Source organism: Dipodomys spectabilis, unplaced genomic scaffold, assembly GCF_019054845.1.
Source record: "Dipodomys spectabilis isolate Male_0828 unplaced genomic scaffold, ASM1905484v1 ptg000001l, whole genome shotgun sequence".
Taxonomy (NCBI): domain Eukaryota; kingdom Metazoa; phylum Chordata; class Mammalia; order Rodentia; family Heteromyidae; genus Dipodomys; species Dipodomys spectabilis.
The window spans coordinates 29188041-29210143 of NW_024870678.1; the positions used below are offsets into that span (position 1 = coordinate 29188041).

The 22103-nt window shown below is 42.0% G+C and overlaps 2 protein-coding genes across 2 annotated transcripts in view; one reads left to right on the top strand and one right to left on the bottom strand.

The window, feature by feature from the left end:
* Positions 1-388: 388 nt before the first annotated feature.
* The window catches only part of Epm2a (EPM2A glucan phosphatase, laforin), a 48342-nt gene continuing 26627 nt past the window's right edge, over positions 389-22103 (bottom strand). The window contains exons 3-4 of the mRNA XM_042684821.1: positions 9608-9849; positions 389-744 (exon numbers count right to left, since the gene is read on the bottom strand). Coding sequence (XP_042540755.1) covers positions 467-744; positions 9608-9849 — 520 coding nt within the window. The 3' untranslated portion in view covers positions 389-466. The remainder of the gene's footprint in view (positions 745-9607; positions 9850-22103) is intronic.
* On the top strand, positions 16270-16461 carry LOC122112053 (translation machinery-associated protein 7). The gene has a single exon (XM_042684908.1). It carries the CDS (start codon positions 16309-16311, stop codon positions 16459-16461), a length of 153 nt encoding a protein of 50 aa, XP_042540842.1. The 5' UTR covers positions 16270-16308.

Below are 22103 nucleotides of genomic sequence, written 5' to 3' on the forward strand. Positions count from 1 at the left end.
GATCATCATTTTAGTTAATAAAAAATGCTCTGTGTGTGTGTATACATGTACTCATAGACTACAGTAATGAACTCCACCAGTCAACCAGGTCAACATGCCAAAACCACAAGAAAGTGCTGTTTTGAATCCCTCACACATAGTAGCAGCAGGGCAAACGTCTCTTCTGCAGCGGAACTGAGTGCATGCTTTGGTTATCTGGTGCTAGAACACTGCATGGCCAACTGCCTCTGGCTTTCTCTCCTGTGGCCATCCCAGCATCCTTTGCACAGTATCTCAAAGACATAGTCCACTAAACACGTCACAGAAAGTCATCCTCACAGGAAGGAAAGAGGCATGGAGGAGGAGAGCACACCAATCTTCACACTTCAGGTGGGGTCTCAGTCGCTAGATCACTTAATTAATATCATCTCACACTTCTCTAAAAACAAGCAAACAAACTGAGAGGAACGAGAAGCAGGTTGGCCAGCTACCGAGTGCATCCGAGAGAACAAATCTTCCCGAATTTCTGGAAGAAATCTTCTTGAGCCCTGGACAAGGCATCTTCGTCGATGAACACGGCGGGCCTCTTGGCCATGAGGAAGTATTGTATCTTCCTGAGCTTCCAGCCCAGCACATAGTGGAGCCAGCCGCAGACGGCCGCAGTGGAGCGCCCCACCCCGGCGTTGCAGTGGACGTACACGTTGTGTCCATTCTCCAGGAGAGCATGCAGGAGACACACGGCCTGGGGTAGCATCTGCACTCGGCCTAGGATTGAGAAAGCACAGCAGGCACGTGAAAGATGAAACCTCCACATCAGCACCCACAACTGAGCCCCCCAGGGCTTGGGGTAGGCCCAGCCCTCTGTGGGGAAGGCCAGGAGGGGAGACTTGGCCTCATTCCTCTGTTTTCAAGAAAAGATGAGATACGTTTAACACCTGCTCAGAACCTCTGGACACTGCTGCTCCGCTCAGTGACTGTCACATCAATGCAGATTTCCCTTGTAAGGAGAATTATTGCCTGTGGTTCAAAAGGATGGATTTGCACATCTTCCAGAAGGGTTTGGAATTGAGTTTCACTTTTCCAAAATGTCCTACTAGCTCAAGAACAGCTGAGTAGAATTCACCCTTATCAGTTAAAGACCTGAGCTCATTCATTGATTAGACAAATGAAATTAGAAACAATTAGATAAGGCTCATTTTCCTTTGTGCAATGGAATGCTGGTACATGTGGGATAATATAATCCTTCATTTCTTCCTTCATGACCCTGTGAGCACTACACCTGATTGAATTTCTGTGTTATGGGACAATTATGGCTATAGTTATGACCATTTTAGGACTGCTATTTTAATTATTACACTATCCAAATACCTTATACTGGGCGAGGGTGTGCCGTGTCCTGCTGAGCCCTGACTAATTCTGCTCCTCCTGTAACCCTGCAGAGCAGAGGAACACTTCACAACCATCCTTTGCACTCTTGCACACAGGAGGACATTCCTGCTCACACGTACTCACTACAGAAATACTTCATGGGTTAAGGTTTTTGGTTGGTTGGTTGGTTGGTTGGTTTTCTCGCGGGTGGAGGGTCATTGTAAATGACTACCTATACAGAATCATGGGTTATAGTTCTGCACTTTCTTATACCTTGGCCTTCTCTGCCTTCCATGGAGGAACACAATGCCCCAGAAGACTATTCCTAGGACTACACAGGAGAGACCTGTGCAGGCTTCATGCTGCCATTGCCACTCAAAGACTGAGGAAACGGGAAAAGCCACTTCCCCAAAATGTCTGATCTGCAGCCAGGTGCCCAGGGCTCACGCCTGTAATCCTAACTGCTCAAGAGGCTGACATCTGGGGATCATGGTTCAAATCCAGCCCAGGCAGGAAAGTCTGTAAGAGTCTTATCTCCAATATATTACCCACCCACCCCCAAAAAAAAGCTGGAAGTGAAGCTGTGACTCAAGTGAAAGAATGTCAGCTATGAGCAAAAGAAGCTCAGGGACAGAGCCCAGGCCCTGAGTTGAAGCCCTAAGACCAGAACACACACACACACACACACACACACTCTCTAACCTGCAGATCTTCCCTAACCACAGATTTCTCCTAGAAGAGCCACTCTGGTCAGTTTAGCCCGTCTTCTTTAGGTCTTCTTTTGAAATGCCACAACACACTGCAGTCAGGTACCAGTACCTTGGAGGAACAGTAATTTTGCAAAAGAGCCCCTCATGGCTGGAAGGCCCTTTCTCAGTCACCGTTCTATCTCACTTCAGGCTTGTCATGCTCTGAGAAGGAGTGGGGGTCTGTAGAGAAGCTAAGATAGTATTCTGATCCTTCTACCTGCTCTTCAGCCCCTCGAACAAAACCATCTAGAGCTGCATGCCCTACCCAGCAGTTCAGAGGTGTTCGCAAGGGAATGATTAGGTGCGCCCAGTTGGTGGTCCCCAGGGGCTCAACTGATGCCCCTCTACTGCCCAGTGCTAGCAACGTGTGATCTCCGCCTGGTTTCTGAACACATCTCGATTAGAGACACACTGGCTCCATGAGAGTCTGGGTCCATGTGCAACCTAGGAATTTTAATTCATTGAAATCCATAGGCCTAGTCTCAGGATGCTCTGAGCAGAGCAGACCTGGCCAGACGTCCTCCTTGAACTCTCTTAGAGGCACTAAGTATCCTGGAGAGAGACAGCAAAGTGGAGAAAGGATCGGAAGTGCCAGCAAATTGCCTCCCTGTGGTCTCAGCCATAGCACTGTGTGGTAGATCCACCATCTGAGTAGAGCTCAATGGAGGTCAACTCTCTTAAGATGTGCTTGATGGGTGTTACTGCTCTCTGCATGGATTCTAGTCCTACTGAGAGGAAGTGCGACACCTGCTGCCACATTTCTGGTGGTAAGAGAATCAACTGGCAACTCTGGGATGCACAGGTGCCTCCCGCTTCTCCCCCATTGACACCACTTGAAAAGTTCTCATCCAGAGCGGCGTTTCCCTCCACCTCCCCTTCGCCCCTCCCTGGATACCATGCCTTGGCAGGAAACATAAGCAACAGTGTTGAGGCAGGTTCTTGTCAAACGCCCGTTCTATGCATAGGCCACAGTCACATTTGCAGCAGGAGCTTCTGGTCTGGGAGTTTCCGCTGCTGATGCTCAGCTTACACTGCATCAGTGAGGTGGCTCTGCCACGAGTCACGGTCTCTCCCCTAGGCCTCGGCCTGCCCTCCGGCTAGAGCTGCTTCAAGGAAGAGTCTTCTCCCATGACACTCATGGTATAAATACCTTCCTTTCTTCTTAATCTCTGAAAGATTATTCAAGAGGCTGACACACAGTTTACTAGTTAGAGGGACGCATGCTGGCTTGAGGTTCTCCTATCTCAGGTTCATCCTTCTGAAAGAACCATGGCAGCTACCCCATCAATGAGCCAAAGGCTCGCAGCTTCACATAGATTTCACACACAGGGACACACCCACCCGTGGCCTCCTCACACAGCCTGACCATGGAGGAGCAGTGCTGAAGAGGACAGGTCGATTTTTAGGAAGGGCACCCATGAAGTGGCCAGGGCAGTGTGTCCATCATCTTAGGCTGGGCCCACTGGAGCCCTGGTGTATCTGAACACAACTGCAGTGACTTCACTCTGCTTTGATGACTGAGAGACAACATGCTGAGGCCTTGCTGCCCACCAACGGCTGTTCTAAGTTCTCCACATCGAAGAGATCCTTGATAATCACCCTTCCACATCTGTGAGGCTGGTGATATGTTGTCCTCTGTTTTTAGATAAAGGAATTGAGGCCTGGAGGTTTACCCAAAGTTAACTCACCCTGTGATCACTCAACTCAGTCCCACCAGACTGACTCCAAAGCTTCTGACTTTAACATCTCCACTGTGGTCCTTCTCTAACTTACATGGTTACTGATACCATCTCCCCAGCTTGACAGTCTGAATTCTCCCTTAGTCCTTCTGTGCCCTACTGTGCTAGTCTTGTGCTGAATGGGAGAGGTATGCCCCATACATAGCAGCACTTCTCCTACAGAAGCTCTCTGCACCCCAAGGGGCCCATCTCTCTGCTTCCTAGGAAGCCCAGACCAGTAAGGATCAAAAAGAAGGTCCTGGGCAAAATGCTATTGTATACAGGTACCATATTTTTTGGATCCACTCATCTTTTGTGGGGCATCTGGGCTGTATGTCAGTTGCAGAGAAATGAATAGAACTAGAATAAATCATGTTAAGTGAGGTAAGCCAAGATCAGAGAGACAAACAGCACATGTTCTCTCTGATATGCAAAAGTTAGATCTAAAACACATTGGGAGATGACAAATTATATAGGATTCTAGATATTTGCATACAGTAAGATCAAAAGAGGGTGTTGTTAGGAGAGAATCACAAATGTGCAATGCCTAAGCGCCTCTTCATATTTTTATAAAATATATACCGAAATGAACTCCAAGATAGGGGAACAAAAGACTTATTTTTCTTTTTTCAGTTTTCAGTCTATCTTCTATACCTTATAAATGGTGTATTCACATGTGCATTTTTGCACAGGGCACAGAACTCTAGGGGAAAAGGGTAAAAAAGTACAATAGTGGAGCACACTGGATATTGGTAAAAATAAAGTATACAACTTGTGAAGAGACGGGAGGGAAGGAGTAGGAGAGAATGAGGGAATGGCTGACACTGTATGCAAGGAAATGTACTTATTACTTGACTGAAAGGAAATGTACTTATTACTTGACTCATGTAAATGTAACACCGCTAGACATCACCTCTATAATAACAATAATGTAATTTAAAATTTTTTATTGGAAAGGTGATTTACAGAGGGTTCAAAGTTACATGAGGTAATGAGTACATTTTTTTTGAACAATGTTGTCCCTTTCCTCATTTTCTCCTGTTTTCCCACCCCTCCCACTTTCCTCCCTCACCAAGTTATAAAGTTCCAATAGAGTGTCTTGTGAGTATCGCTGGTGGATCGGTTTATCCTTTGTCCTACTGTTTCTGTGATTCCCCTTCCCTTTCCCAAATCAGATAAACATATACAAGACAAAGGATACAAAATCAAAAACAGTGACAGCAGGAATAAACTAAAGGGAAAAAACAGAAAGAAAAAAGAACTGATCACGAACAGTACACTAGAATAAAACCTCTTGTTTCCATTTCTTGGAGTTCATTTCAATAAGCATCATTTTATATGGTCATATGCATAGCTATTGAACTATTGTGATTCTATGCTAAGAATATCCTAGACAAATTCTAGTTATTACAAATGAGGGAAAAAATGCAGTCTATGTTTCTTTTGATCTGGCTTGCTTCACTTAATAAAATTTTTTCCAAGTCTTACCATTTCCTTACGAATGGGCCAGTATTATTCTTTATGATGAAAGCATAGAATTCCACTGTATATATTGATCCATTCATCTACTGAGGGCATCTGGATTGATTCTGTATCTTAGCTATGGTAAACAATGCTGCAGTGACGTGGTTGTGGTGGTAGATTTAATATGGCTTTGTTTGTGGTCATTTGGGCAAATGCCCAGGAGCAGAATTGCTGGGTCCATGTTTAGTTTTTTGAGGATCCTCCATACTGCTTTCCAGAGTGGCTGAATCAGCTTACATTCCCACCAACAGTGTAGTAGTGTTCCCTTTTGGCCACATCCCCACCAGTATCTGTTATTAATTTTCCTTGATAATGGCCATTCTAACTTGGGTGAGATAGAATCTTGGTATTGTTCTGATTTGCATAAAAATTAATAATAAAGTAAATTTTAAAAAAGAAGATCCTCAGGGTCAAGGTTCACCATAAAACACCTGCATCACAGGGTCAGTGTCCACCAGAGCAACTAATGTTTAGATTTCCTATACAATAGCTCCATAGAGAACTTAATTTGAGAAGAAAAGTTTCCATTTGTGAAAAAAAAAGTAATATATCTCAAGATAAGGCAAAAATTCAGATCTTTTTATGTAAAAGATTCCAGATTTTAAATGCTGGCAACTGAGTTGAAATTGTATAAACCTTATGTAGGTCAAACAAAATACTCTACCATCTGTGTTTCTCACTTTGGAATTTAGAACAGGCTTTGGGGCTCAATAGACGTTCAGTAAACATTCTTTAAGTGCACAGATAAAAAGAAAAATAATAAAAACATTCAAACAATCCTGAAAGGGCGAGTCACTGCTCAGATCCTCTCTACACAATTTTTGGTTCACACTTAGTCCAGGCTGGTCCAATTCTGGACTGATGAAAGCATCCTGAAGGTGATCCACCTATTGAGTAACTCAAGGTTGTAAGACAGGATAGTTCACTTGGGCACATTATGTGGAGCCTCCTAAAGCATCAGAGTCTCAGACAGGGAGGCCAATGATCCCTACAGGAATGCTTTACCTGCAGCTGACTTTGTGTGCAATCTTTCATAGCTCGATTTTCAGCCTTTCTAAAACACACACACATACACACAAACACACACACACATACACACACATACACATACACACACACACATACATACACACATACGCACATACACATACACACATATACACACACATACACACATACACACATACACACTTTCCTTACTACAGAAGCAGACATATGGCTGAGAATATTATTATTTCATTTGAGCCTATCTTTTTTTGAGCTTAATGTGGATAAGGTCCATTCAATCTGTAACAACTTTTGGAAGAGACTTAGAATCTGAGGACTGATCCTATAGTCCTAGCTTCAGGACTTTCACGGCCTTTTCGTTACCTGCCCCTATTGCTATAATCCAGTGAGGTAGAAATTGCTGGGTCTATTTTCCAATGCAGGAGCTACAGGGTAAGTGTCGCACAGTTGCTCAGTGACTACATTGCTGGTGCCCAGGTGTCCTACGTCCAAGGTCAGTGCCCGCACAGTGGCAGTGCTGAGCTCAGTCTGTTGAATGAATGAAAGCCAATGTGATCCCAACTACAGAGGGTGGCTGAGGACACTGAGCGTCACACTAACTCATTCAGGAGGCCAGGGCAGGCCACACATCATACACAGCTCTGCATGAACCCAGGTCAGAATTCAATCTGAATTCTCTCCATGGGGTGGATGTTTCCATGAGCAACTTTGTTCTGTTCAGATGAATCCTGAATTTGGGAGACATTCACTTTTCAGGAGAGAGACTAAACTTTAACAAGAAAGAAAAAAGAAGAAGAAGAAATGAAGCTAAGCCACGCCCATGGGCAGATGACAAGGTGCACTAGAAGGATCAATAACACAACCAGTTGTAACCAGTCGGTGACAAGCAGTGGGAACAGTCCAGCCTCACAGACAGTCTCCTTCCCAGAGTTCATCTGACAGCATTATGCCGCTGCTCAAAATGCTTCCAAAGGGATGTGGGTTTATTTTTTTCCTCTAGAGTTCTAAAAATATTCTGCAGGTTTCATCTCTGTGTGCATAGTGCTATTGTTACAAGCAGCATGGATTATCTATTGTAAAATGTTCCTCGGTCAGGCAGGAGTGGGGAGTGGGCGGTAATGCTTTGATAACTCCTTGGGGTTAAGCTGAACGGAAGCTTTCGTGTCACTGTCACCTGTGCTGCCACACTGCCTCTGCACTGAAGGTGGCCCCTGCAGCACTAACTGCTATTGCTGTCTGGGACCTGGTGACCTCCTGACCCCACCAATGGATTGAAGACAACTACAAGGGTTCCTTGGGGACAGATCTCCATCAGGCATCTACAGAACCCAAAGACATTGAGCAAATGACCTACTGCCAGCAAAACCACCATGCCTGGATAGCGTGGCAGACAGAGAGCTCAGCTTCTCTTAGCCTGTCTCCTATAGTAGCCAGGCAATGGAATCGAAGCAGCTACCATCCAGACGCTCTGGTCCTTCTATCCCAACAAGTTTATCTATCTTGAGGCAGCAAAACATGATGGCCAAGGCAAATGCAACCTACGTTTTTTTGGTTCCTTGAGAAAGGACAGAGCTCTTAAGACTAAATCCAGCTTCTTTGTATCAGCTTACCAAAAAGAAATAACCAAGCTATCCATAAAGCTCCCCATCTCTGAGAATAACAATTAGACCCCCATCTTCAGTGGTAATGGGTCCAGTCTGGCCAATGGGACCACTTGAGGCCCAAAAGAGGCCAAGGAGGAGCTTCCCTGTGGTCCTCGAGGTGCAACGTCTTGCCGACCACAGACTCTTCCAGAAATAAGCAACCTCCCCTGCAGCTTGAACCCTTGCATAAAACTCTAGTTTATCATGGGTGTTATGGACTGAAACTATGTCCATCTATGGAATGCGCCTGAAGAGTATGTTTGGGAATGTAGGGAGACATTTCATAGTGTTGTATCTGGGGCAATTCTCTGGCTCAAGACTGCAGGCCTTGAAATCCAGGCTGCGTGTCTTTTTAGTTCTATTACCTGGTCAAGCTTACTTAACTTTTTGCCCCTTACTCTCTTCCTCTGTGAAAATGGAATTAACTATAAGGTCTGTCCAGAGCCACCTTAGGAGAATTAGTTACATGCATGCATGTAAGCTGCCTAGGAAAGCATTTGCTGGGTAGGAAGGGCTGATGGTACAATGTTTCCTGATTCCCTGTCTGGGCTTCACTTTGAAGCCTGTTGCCTTTTCAGAAACAGGTTACCAAACTACCTCTGCCTATGAAATTTCCACAGCTCTCTGCTGCCCCCTGCTGACATACCATTGACACTATCAGCGTAACTGTCAGCTACAGTTACCACTACCCACTCAACATTGAATAATATACCCTAATCTATAACCAAGCTGACATACATATTGTCCCTCTAAAATCCCATGCTTTCTGGGTCACTAATCTACTAAACATATCCTTTCTCCCCTCACCTCCCCCTACCCAAGCCAGGCCCATCTGAAATACAAGGCATTTGCCTGGCCTCACTGTGCTCCTCCAAAACTCTAACCCTCCCAGAGCACATTGCTCATTCTATCACGTCTATTCTTCTCTTTGTGGTAGTACGTTGTGAACTCATCTCTGCCTTTAGATCAGAACTCTGCCTCCCCAGCAGCACAGGAATGACCACACACTAATTCCCTGTTCAAAGGCCTCCTGTCCAGTACTTGCAGAGTCAGTGATGGATGATTCATCAGCCCCAACCCCTGCAGTCACCTGGGCTCCTACTCAAGCCTCACTTCCTGAGGAAAGCTTCCTAGATGATCTGGGTTTTCTCAAAGCAACATCTTTGTATCATTCTAACACCAGCATGTACCATACCTTTCCATTTCCATTTTTACTTGTGCGTTTAATACTGGCCGTCCCTACAAGACTACAAGGCTTTACGACGGCCATGGTGCCTGCCTTTCTTTACCATCCTGTTCCCGGACACCGGGGTACTGCCACACATACATGAAGTTACACAATGAACTATTTGATGAAGCCAGAATAAACTAAGGAAGCCAGAATAAACAGAATCTGAGTCAAGATGTTAAGAGATATGTATTCAATGTATTCATTCTAATACTTTACATTTGCTCCATTTCAACCTTTCACATTTAAGACACTGAATTATAGCTAAGTAGGGATATAGATTACATAGATGGATAGATCGATGTTTAGACAGAGACAGACAGACAGACAGACATAGACAAAGAATAACCGTTTCCTAGAATGCGGTCAGAGTCTTCCTCTGATCTTTACCTTCAGTGCTCATGTCTGCTGTGGGCATCCAGACATAGGCCAAGCCTTCCTCCTTATACAGCTTCATCATAGTGTCTGGACTCATGGGTTCTGGGTAGCGGTTACAGCCGGAGGAGTTCTGCACGATATCCCATTCCGTCTGGAAATTCATGACAGCTGTAATCCCCAGTTCATGCTTCAGCTTGACGGTAACATGCTCCACTTGGCGAGGACAGCTTCCCAGCCAGATATTTGGCACAATTCTAACAAGAATACATGGGCCAACTATTAGCATTGTGGCTCTAACATGATGGCCAAGAAGTATTAAAATATAATTTGCCTTTCGGTCTGGCAGAGAGAAACTTGCATTTTATAGGGCTGTGAAGGACAGTGCTATTCTTATTGAAAGAAAAGGCATGTGGATGCTGCTGTTTTGAGGAAAACAAAGAATTCACTTAGCTAGGATGTCGGACATGGGTACCAGCAAACCTCATCAGACGGCACCAGTGCCCTTTGCCCCTCCAATCTCAGGCCACCCTCCACCCGGTATGCTGCAGGGAGCAAGATGTCTGATGTCACTTCTCAACAGTACGTAAACTTGTACAAATTTGTTCCAAAGAGAATAATCTGACACCTTTAAAAGTGCCTTTTTGTTCATTTTATCTTACCTCTAATCATCCTTTAATGTGAGTGACAGTTTAAGCAATTTTTAGTATCAGAATTTTTAAGGTAGGAAAAAAAGCTTGTTTAAGTAGGCTGTTTAGAGAATAAAAATTCTATTTAGGTACCTTTTATGTAAGACATACCAAAACACAAAGACATAAGAAAAGAATAAATGTTATGGCGATCTTGCAATTGAATTGTAAAAGACATTATAACTCACCAGAGAACCATTTTGTGAATAATTTACCACAGATTATGATTGACATGGAGGATGTCTGGTTTCTCTAGTAGAGATCATTTAGAAAGGTCAGAGAAGTCACTACCAAATGGACAGTGACAATCTACCCAGAGAAGGATTAAAAGCAGGGCTTAAAAATATATTTTAATTATCCCTAAGTAGTTCTACAAAGGATTTGCAATTCCATACGTCAGTCTCTGAGTGCAATGGCTATGGATTAATGTCACCCCTTTCGTGATTCTTCCCAGTCCCTGCCAACCCTATCCACCCCTCAATTTATCTAGCTTAATTTGCATATATACACAACTAATAGTATGACATTTGCCCACCCTTTCTAGCTTTGCATTCATGTCACATGAGGTACATTATAAAAACAGCTATTACCAGAATCTTTCTGAGACATATTCCTAACATGGGTCTTAAATAAGGACTGTGATTTCATGGATCATTGGTCTTTCTTGTTTCTCTAAGAAATTTGCCAGATTATTTATTCAGTCATATTTCAGACTCACAGCTTGGTAGTCTCTTTAAGCATGCAAGAAAATCTTCATAAATAGATCCTGATACCTTTCAAAAGCAGTCTGTTTGGAAAGAAGAGAACATGGAATTTCTCAGTGACACCACATGTACACATAAATTGAAGTCTCATCTTTCTCCACAAATAATTTCAAGACTGTAAATGACTCCTAGACAGAAAGTAAGAAATATGACAGAGTTTTGAGAGACTGTCTGTCCATGTGTTTAATGCACAGGGTCAGGCACCAGTGGCTCACACCTGTAATGCCAGCTACTCAGGAGGCTGAGATCTGAGGATCACAGTTTGAAGCCAGGATGGGCAGGAAAGTCTGTGAGACTCTTATCTCCAATAAGCTCTACTAGAAAAAGCTGGAAGTGGTGCTGTGGCTCAAGTGGTAGAGCACTAGCCTTGAGCAAAAGAAGCTCAGGGACAGAGTTCAGGCCCTGAGTTCAAACCGCAGGACTGGCAAAACAAAAACAAAATCTAAACATTAAAAAAGAAACACCTAAACATACTCGAGTCATGACAAGTATTTATTGTGGTTATACGCAAAAAAAAGAATAATTTGTAGGAAAAAATTGTACGCTTGAATTTTTTAACTATTTCTGCTGAGATTTAACCAAACTACATTTAAATAAAATCCATCCTAGTCATGTTACAAGTTAACTGAACACCAGGGGAAAGAAATGAATGGCTGCCAATTTGGAGTCTGCCTTCTCAGACTACATCTCAAAATCCATGTAATCCATTTGAGGGAGTGTGGGCCTGCACAGGGAGTCACGCCATTTGTTTAACCTTGGGGACTGGGAGCCTGTCCTACAGCAGCTACTGAAGTGAAAGGCATGAGCCACTGGCTCACATCAGCGGTCAGGCAGAGGAGGCCTCCCTGGCAATAATGAGGACACCAGGTAGAGTGAGAACCCACGTGCTGGAAAAAATCACCACAGGGGACTGATGGGAAGAACTGGCACAGAAGAGACAAGAGACACCAGGAGGCATATCCACTCCGTGGGCTCAACAGCAGAGAGCCCATCACTAATGGCCATGAGAAACTGCAGAATAACCTTTACCTAAAGGTAAGAATTATTACGTCCACAGGAGATATAAAAAGAGTAGCGAGAAACCCCAGATAATGGTGGCACAGATGTATGCACATTGGCTTTTATTTATGCAGTGCCCTCCTCCCTGGCAAACCAGCCCTACACCATTCTAAAAGCAACAAACAACAACAAAAACAAACATGAGGCTCTTTCAAAACCCAGCTAAGAACTTAAGGGGAAAACACAATGTGGTATTTTGTCAGTTAGATAACAGTGCTACATTTAAATTATTTACTATTTTGACTGTGGCTCAAGTGGTAGAGTGCTAGCCTTGAGCTGAAGAGCTGAGGGACAGTGCCCAGGTCCAGAGTTCAAGCCCCACGACCGGACCAAAAAAAAAATTATTATTTTGGGGGCAATTCAATGTGAAATTAAAATGTGGCCTGGCTACTAAATAATAAGTAAAATAAAAAGTCTATCAGTCCTGTACTTTGGACCTCATTAGTGACAAAGCAAGAGAAACATAAAAAAAAATCAACATATCATAAGCTCTAACTTTCATGAGCGCATACAGCCCCTTCTGCTCAAAGTTTGTCCTCTAGTATTCAGTATTAAATTATTAATGACAAATGTCTACTCCAAAAGGGCGCTTATAACAGGGGAAGCTAGTTCAGGCTGAATAACTGCTCCAAGACAAATTCCAGTTTAGAAAGTCATACTAATTAGCTCCTTTTTAAAACATCATTTTATTAGCATTTCACATGGATCACACAATATAGCATACATAGAGTGCATGGAGATTGCGTTAAATGACAATACTAGGGTTTTTTTTCACTATGTTACATAGCCGATAGCCAGATGAAGCAAACAATTTTGATCTAATGTCCTTTTTATTTTCTATCTTATTATATTCCATATGATTAAATCAATCACAAAAATATAATGAGATGATGTCCCCCAAAGTTTATATGATGAAGTCTTTACACCGTCTTCTCGGAGAGTGACCTTGTGTGGAGGCAGGGTCTCTGTATTAGTAACTAAGTTAATCTGAGATCCTCCATCCAACTCAATGCAGACGATGTTCTTGCAAGGCAACAGCTGGAAATAGACACCGAGGGAAGGCGATGTAAAGACACAGAAAGAACATGGTCACTGCTGCAAACCGGCCAAGGAGGCGGCCTGCAACAGATCTTTCTCTTGCCCCCTGCCCCATTATGAGAACTTTTAGACACACAGAAATGTAAAGCCGCACATCTCTCTCATGAGACCACTTATATGACGGGCCTTTGTTACAGCAGCCATAGTAGACTAACAAATGCCTGAACCTTCTGGTTTAAAATATATCATCCATCCCATCATCCAGATTCTTCTTCGTATATCGAGCTACAGGTGTATTTTCACAGGCATTTTTCACTAGTCAGCGTGATTGTGACAAACACTCCTACTGTTTGTGTATAGCACTCAAATGACTCCCTGGGACACAGTACACACCCACCACCCCGCTCCATCATCCTGCATCCTCTCCCCTGAACTCCTTCCACGTGGCAGTGAACACCACCACATCCTGGCTAAACCCTTCCCTTCAGCTTTCTGGCAACACCTCAGTTCTGAAGTAACTCGTTTTGATCCATGCAGTACAGTGTTGAGCTCCTCCACAGGGCCTTCAAAGACTAGACTCCAATGGAAAGTCACCTAAAATGTATCAGAGTACAGTCTCTAAAAGTCATAGCTAGGCTCATGCTTTCTTTGCCTTTTCTTTTTTCCTTTTTTGGTGCTGGAAGCACCTTATTTATATGCCTACTATTCTATCATGAACACACTTTCAATCCTTTAGCTTTTAGGTTGCTTTTGAGAGGTCTCACTAACTTTTGCCTGGGCTAGCCTTGGACCACAATCTTTATACCTCCTCCTCCCAAGTTGCTGGGACCACTGGTGTGCACTATGGTGCCCAGCATTATAACTTCTTAAGGCTCTTGAGTCAAAGACAGTTTGGCCTTCTCGCTCTAAAGCATTTGTTACCCTGGAATTCTATGATATGCCATATTACAAAGTACAGGGGCAAAATTACTCACACAGTTCACTTCTTAAAAGTCAACCACAAGGTTACACAAAGACTGAGATACATAGCTTTGCGGCTTCAGCTGGTTCCCTTGACATGAATTGAAACAAAGTGTTCCTCTAAAATAGCCTCTTGGTGTGTTCATTTTGTTTCCAGGGCTGAGCCTCCTTTGAAGGAGTAAAATGTCATCTTTGGAATTTTTCCACATAATGAACTTGAAAGGATTTATTTAAAATTAATCACTTGGCATAATAAATGGGAAACAACAGAAGATCAAAGAAGTAATAAAAATTAAACATGGGTAACTGTATTTGTTTTAAGATCATTCGGCCTGTTCAACAAATATGTAATGATGCCTGTTTGTCTGGTTTGGGGTTTTTTTTTGGCCACGCACTCAAAGCGCACTTTTATTTGGGTCTGCAGAGTCTGAGGGCAGGCAATAAATATCAATTTACCCAATTTATAAAGGACAAACTCAGGGATTCAAATAGACAGTCCTGGGAGAGCTGGACTTCAGATTAGACAGGAGAGGCTTTTCTGACGCAGTGGTACTACACCTGAGATCTGACATACAAAACTGGGTGACTGGGTCATGAGATATCATCCTCACAAACTGACACGTTCAGTTAAAAATCCCTTTGTACAACTACTTAATGACAATATAAATAAATCAAATAAATTTAATTGCATTTTAAAACAGAAAAAAAATGAAAAGAAAATTCAGCCCAGGAGCCAACAGCCAACACCTACTAAAATCCAGCTGACACAAATGCTATTTCACAGAGACAGTTTAACATACACTTGGTTTCTGTGTCTCTTCCAAATTACCTCGTTAGGTGGTTGTGCATATCTATTATCTGGTCTGTGACACTCTGTTTTTCCAGTTTATGGTCACATGCCTCTTGTCTCTCTGTGATCTCTACATGCCTTCTAAGTGTAAATGTTTCTCAGAGTCCCAAACTGGTCTCTCTTCAGTTGTTACATGCCTAGATGTCTCCTTAACATAACTGCTTAAACTGCCATCCATAAGGCAGGCAAATTCCAAATCTACTTTGCTCAGATCTCAACTGGGAATTCTCCTGTATCAACTGAACTCATCTGTGCCAACTTGTACTTTTCGCTTCCTACCCACAAACCTGATTCTTCTGAATTTTGCCCAGTCTCCATAAATGGTGCTACAAAGTGCCCAGTTATCTAAGCCAGGAAATTTTACTTGGATTCTCGCTCTTCCTTTCCCTCTCCCATTAACCTAGCCATGCAAGTCAATATCCTGCATTAATGTCAATTGCTTCCTGATTGCCATTACCATCGCCTTCCTTCAGATCCTCAGCACTCAAAAAGTGGTTTATACCAATAGCTTCTTAAGTGACCTCCCAGCCTGTCTTCCTTTCCTACATTACTGGAGTTGTCATTTCAAACAAATCACGGCCAGGAGCCAGTGGCTCAAGCCTGTAACCCTAAGCTACTTAGGAGGCTGAGATCTGAAAAGCATAGTTCAAAGCCAGCCCAGGCAGAAAAGTCCATGAGACTCTTTAATTCAATTAACCACCTAAAATCTGGAAGTGGAACTGTGGCTCAAGATAGTAGATTGCTAGCCTTGAGCACAAAAGCTCAGGGAAAGCTTCCAGGTCCTGAGTTCAAGCCCCACAACCAAGCCAACCCCCCCCAAAAAAAAAAAAAAAATATATATATATATATATATATATATATATATATATATATCCTGACACCCTGCTATCAATACGGAGGTGATTACCCATCATTTTCTACGACATCTCAATACTTTGACCTCATCCTTTAGAATATGACTCCCATGGAAATCTCTAATCCCACATCACCATGTGAGCAGAAAATTTAAGGGTAATGTGTTTACTTGTCTTGAAAAGTCCCATGCCTTCTCCTCTCCTGCTACTCTTCTTCTTGTGTTGCGTTTTCACTGTTCATATTCTGGTTAAGCTAACTTCATCTTCTTGATTCTCCAAAGGCCCTGAGCTCCTTCTTACATTCCCATGACAATTCATGCAAATAATCGCAGAGCTTTAGTGCAGACTCCTGTCTCTCTACCCTGAATGATCAGTCTTACGGAAAGCTTCCTGCTCCACAGTGAGCACCTGAAAACTAGAGTGATGTTACTCATCGCCATATCCTTAGAACTTAACATCAGGGGTTTCCGGTCAGGGTCTGGGCGAAGGCGCGGTTGGCATCATGTCCGGCCGCGAAGGTGGCAAGAAGAAGCCCCTGAAGCAGCCCAAGAAGCAGGCCAAGGAGATGGATGAGGAAGACAAGGCCTTCAAGCAGAAACAGAAAGAGGAGCAGAAGAAACTCGAGGAGCTGAAAGCGAAGGCCTCAGGGAAATAAATCTGGCAAAAAGTTCCTTGTCCCTGAGATGATGGTGACCCTTGATTCCATTCCCATTCAACATCTGGATTTCCTGTCGTAACATTTCTGCCACCTATAGGTAGAATGAAGTTTTGTCTAGGACTCTGAACATTAAGAACAACCTTTAAAAAAAAAAATCCTACAGTGGCTCAGTCTGTAGTTTGTCAGCCATTGCTGAGCCATTGCTACCTCAGCTGTAAATTTCAAGTAACCCAGCCTGGGTTCCTGCCAGAGTCTGCTCTTTGTTCTACTCTTGCATTCTGTATCATCTTGAAAGTAAACCAACTCATTTAAAAGGCTAAAAAAAAAGAAAAAGAAATAGAACTTAACATCAGCCTCATCGCAACCATTAAAAGCAATAGATGGTTGAAAGAACAAATGAAGGAATGAAGTACCATCTGTAGATATGGCTTTACTAGCCAAAGACATTTTAGCTGGTTCATTCAACCACCACTAACTAAACAGCCTTTCCATGACTTTTGCAAACTGTGATGACATTTTCAACAGTGTTATCCCAAGGATATATGCAATAAGTTATTGGTTGAATTTAGCTCAAAAATAATACTTTTCTCTACAGGCAAACACAAAAGCTTTTTTTAGTAAGAATATAGAACTATGTACCTCAGTGTGTTTCTTTTTTTTTCCTTAACTGCCAGAAAGCTTAAATTTAGTGTTTAATAGTACTAATTAGACTGTCTCAAATCCTTTATAATTTTTATTCTATTTGTTCTCATGGACAGTCTGTTTCCTATCCTAAATGCTTCTATGTATTTGATAGCTTTTCTAAAACCTCCTAAGGTACCTCAGCGCAGTAGGTAGCACTTCAGTCTCATAAAAACCTCCTATTATAAATAATTGTATATTTGTAAGCTGGTGGAGAATGGTGGTAAAGTCTTCAAACTACTTACTTCTTCCACCTTCATGGTCTCCATCAAGACAGCCACATAAACACAGAGACAGGCCTCTATTTGAGCCGTCCAGTTTCATTACATTTCAGAATCCTTGAATCTTGGTCAGTTTGATTCTGCAGCTATGCACATCTATTCAAAGATCTCACTGACACAAACTAAACTGAATATTGTAACAGGCAGTACAATTCATCTGCAATAATTATATATATATATATTACCTATTATGTATTACCACCTATCATGCTAAATATTATAACCCATGCACAATAAGGCTGTTTCATTTCCTGCTATGCACTTTATATGTTAGCTATTAATCCAAGTGGACACGCTTATAGACAAAACCAAGTGAAATTCTAGAGTATGCTTAAAACCATGGACAACATTAGAATTCCTTGGAGATTTCATGGAAATATTTCTGTCCAATCCTCAGTGAATTCAGGATCTCTGCAGTGGTGGGAGTGTCTTCAAGGATCATTATTCTAAGTCTTCCTAATGATTCTAATGGACATTGAGGCTTAGCAATCACTAGGGTGAAGTGGGGGAGAAGGGTCAAGCTTAGCAATACTGGAGCCATGGAAAGGGGTCAAGCTGGAGATAAAAAATTTGTCATCTTTGCAGTTGGCCTAACCAAACAGAACCAAGAAGATACAAACCAATGAAATAGACATATAACACGTAATAAGACTGAAGCAGTATAAAGAGTCTTCCAACAAAGAAAAGCCAAGGATTCAATGGATTCACTGCTGAAATTTGTTGGACCTTTAAAGAAAAAAATAACATCACTACTCCTCCAATGTGTTCATACAATAGAAATGGAAGTAACACTATCAACTTCATTCTATGAAGCCATCACTACCCTCATTCCCAAATCAGAAAAGGACATAACTTATAAAAAAAAAAAAAATTATAGGCCAATATCTCTTGTGAACATAGATACAAAAGTTCTTAATAAAAATACTTTCAAACCAAATTTCAATAATATTTTCAAAAATATCATACACCATGATCAAGTTGGCATCACACCAGGGATTCAACGAGAGTTCAATACACAATCAATAGATATAAACAGATGAGGGACAAAAGCCACATCATCTCGGCACATAATAAGCTTTAGACAAAATTCAACACTCAAAAAATCCCAGAAGAAAAGGAATAGAAGGAATGTGCCCCAATATAACAAAGGCTATATGGGACAATCCTATAGGCAACATCATGCTAACAAGGAAACCATGAAATCATATTCACAAGAAATAATGCAGGGGTGTACATGCTTCTCACCTTTATTCAATATAGTACCAGAACTCCTGGCCAGGACAATAAGAAAAAGAAATAAGAGGGATTCAAATAGAGAAGGAAGAAGTAGACTTATCCCTATTAGCAGGAGATATGATCTTATATTTAAATACCCCAAAATAACACAAAGATCTCTGATATCTGATAAACTCAGCTGTGTAGGAGGATATAAAATCAGTGTTAAAAAATCTATAGTTTTGCCAGGTATCAGTGGCTCATGCCTGTAATCCTAGATACTCAGGAGGCTGAGATCTGAGGATCACAGTTCAAAGCTAGCCCAAGCAGGAAAGTCCATGAGACTCTTATCTCCAATTAACCACCAAAAAGCAGAAGTGGAGCTGTGGCTCAAAGTAGTTGAACACTAGCCTTGAGCCAAAGGAGCTCAGGGACAATGCCCAAGTCCTGAGTTCAAGCCCCATGATGGACAAAAAAAAAAAATCTACAGTTTATCTATAACAAAAAGGAACAGGATAAGAAAGAAACCAGTAAACCAGAGGGTAGTTCCACTGACAATAGTATTCAAAGAAAAAACTAGATTAAAAAAATGGAGATACTAGAAGACAGAAAGACCTCTCATATGCATGAAGTGGCAGAATTAATATCATGAATATGCCTCATTTAAGAGTATTATGTAACTAATCCTACAAGAACAGCATAAGGGTAACCTCACATGGGTAAACTTGTTCCAATACACATTCGGCTGCAGGGTGACCAGCCTCTGTGGAGCACACCTCAGGAAACACAAGACTGGTAAAGCCCTTTAAACCCCAGTGTAACTTGAGTCATCTCTCTACCTTCAAAGGGCTGGAAAAATATAGTCCATAGTTGAAAACCACCTTGTCCCATGTTTTGCAAATAAAGTTTTACTCAAAATAGCCATATTTAATTGCCTACCCATTGCTTTTATCTTATTCTCCACAATTGTAGCAGATTTGAATCATCAAGACAGAAACTATATAACCCACAAAGGTTAAAATGTATCTTGAAAAAAACGCCGGTCTCTGCTTTACAGGCATAATGAATTGGGAAGCCTGCAGCTCAACTTCAGACTCACTGAATCATCAAGGAAAATTTTGTTCTAGCAATGAGTACTTCTATACCTATTTGTCTGTAAGGAGAAAGGCAAGATTCACATATCTAGCTAGCTGGATGGATAGATAGATAGATAGATAGATGGATGGATGGATGGATGGATGGATGGATGGATGGATGGATGGATGGATGGATGTAGACAAAGAGAGAGGAAGAGTACAAAGACAGCAAATGGCCATAGGCGTGGTGGCAGAGACAAACAATGAGGATTATCACAAAAGCTCCTGTGATGGAGAAGAAGCAAACTGTAAACAGAAGATGATTGATGGTTCTAACCTTCAAGTTAGATGCTTTCATGTGATGGGCACTTTTTCACACTGCCTCTCCAATAGTCTATACAAATATCTTTTTCTTTCCTTTATAATTACTACTATTAATCAAGTATAGACCTAGAAAATATGCTCTGGTTATCTGATTCTCGTAAGTCAGGTCTTCTCATCTTCACTCTATAGGTGAATAAGCCAAGTCATATCAAGTTTAAGCAAACTCTCCATGCCTTCTCCATGGTTGAGCTTGTTGTCAAACTTCATTTGCTCAGTTTCAATTTTTTTTTTCTCCTACTAATAGCCTATTGATTCTCTACAAGCTCAGCTCTTGGATAGGGGTAAAAGAAAATTTAAAGACAGGTGAGGCAAAATAAAGTAAGGAATCTGCCAGAATCTGGCATAGATAGAAACTCCCATAACATTTATCTTAGGGGCTGAATTTGATATGAGTAGAAACACAGGAAGCTACTGAAGAATAAAGAATAACCGCATTGTCTGAAAATGGCAGCTGCAAACCTTCTCTCTTGTGTTCCATCTAGTCAGCTTCTCTCAGCCAAATGTACAAGAAATATAATTTGGTGTTTAGAAAATATGCTTAATTTACCACCAAAGCCATACAATTTTTCTTGAAGAAGTGAATCCTGCATCAGCGTTTTAAAATGATGGTGATTAAGATGACTACAATACACTTCCACTGTTCCTTTCCTTCCATTATTTGCGGCACCCTGACGGCAGGTAATTATGCTTTGGTGGACTTTCCTTAGATGTAATTTGGACCACTTATCTGAGATGCTCAGAAGGGAGCTGACTAAAGAGAAACCTGCTTCGACCAATGCAAAGGATGCTGCTTCTCCTGAGAGCCTCTTCCTCTCCTGGCAACACACAACTGTTCTGCAACCTGAAGCAGGGAGTGCTGTGCTCATGAATTGCCTTCTCTAGACAGTGCTTCATTTAAAAGAAAGCAAGATTTGTATGACATATGACTTCATATTTACAAAAGGAAGGTCACGAGTGTGAAATAACCAAGGAAAGAAAACAGATTTAGGGACATATGTGCCTACAGACAGACAAACACATCTACAAATTCCCTCAGCTACTCAGCTACTTGAACAACTCATAATTTGCAATTGTGCTATTTCATAAAATAGGTCAAAAGGGACTTCAAGAAGTGCATGTCTGTTTGCCACACATAGAAATTCTGTGCATGGCCGGGCGCTGGTGGCTCACGCCTGTAATCCTAGCTACTCAGGAGGCTGAGATCTGAGGATCGCGGTTCAAAGCCAGCCCGGGCAGGAGAGACCGTGAGACTCCTATCTCCAATAAAACCACCAGAAAACCGGAAGTGGCGCTGTAGCTCAAGTGGTAGAGAGCTTGCCTTGAGCTGAAGAGCTGAGGGACAGCACCCAGGCCCAGAGTTCAAGCCCCACGACCGACAAAAAAAAAAGAAATTCTGTGCATGGAAATTCTCTGCAGCCTCTTCTCTTTGGCATGGTACTCACTGTGGCTCATAAAAAGAGGATGGTCCCAGGGCTTTATTAAAACACTAAATTACTCTATTTCTGACTAGGTCCTGGGACGCTTCAACTACATTTTTATGAGACTTTTATTCCTTTTATAATCTAAGACAGTGCAGCTATTACCTGGCTTTTTTTTACGGTATCCTAACAAACATCAGGACGCATTTTGGCAAATACAGCCATTTGGCTTCACTGCATTCTTGAGATAAGTGTAAGTGAGAAGAATACCAAAGATGTGAGTGCACAACTCAGGGAAATCCACTGCAAATCAGGTGATGAACTGAAAGGAGGATTTGCTTTCCTTTGACTACACTTTGCTACCTTCTTTTGTTTTCCATGAATGGGAATCCAATTTCCTGGTGGAAAATATTGAGGGAAAACAGGGTAACATGTTCTTCTGATTATTCATCTTTCAAATACATTAGGATTTTTGCAACCTATCTTTTTTTGAAGTATTTACAAGAAAGAGTATATGTACTGTAAAACATGAGTGCTTTACAGGTATACCAGAGTATACTGTTCAGTAAGTTTTTAAAAATTGG

What these genes read in the sequence shown, in the direction of transcription:
- LOC122112053 (XM_042684908.1), top strand. Translation starts at nt 16,309, where the DNA reads ATGTCCGGCCGCGAAGGTGGCAAGAAGAAGCCCCTGAAGCAGCCCAAG.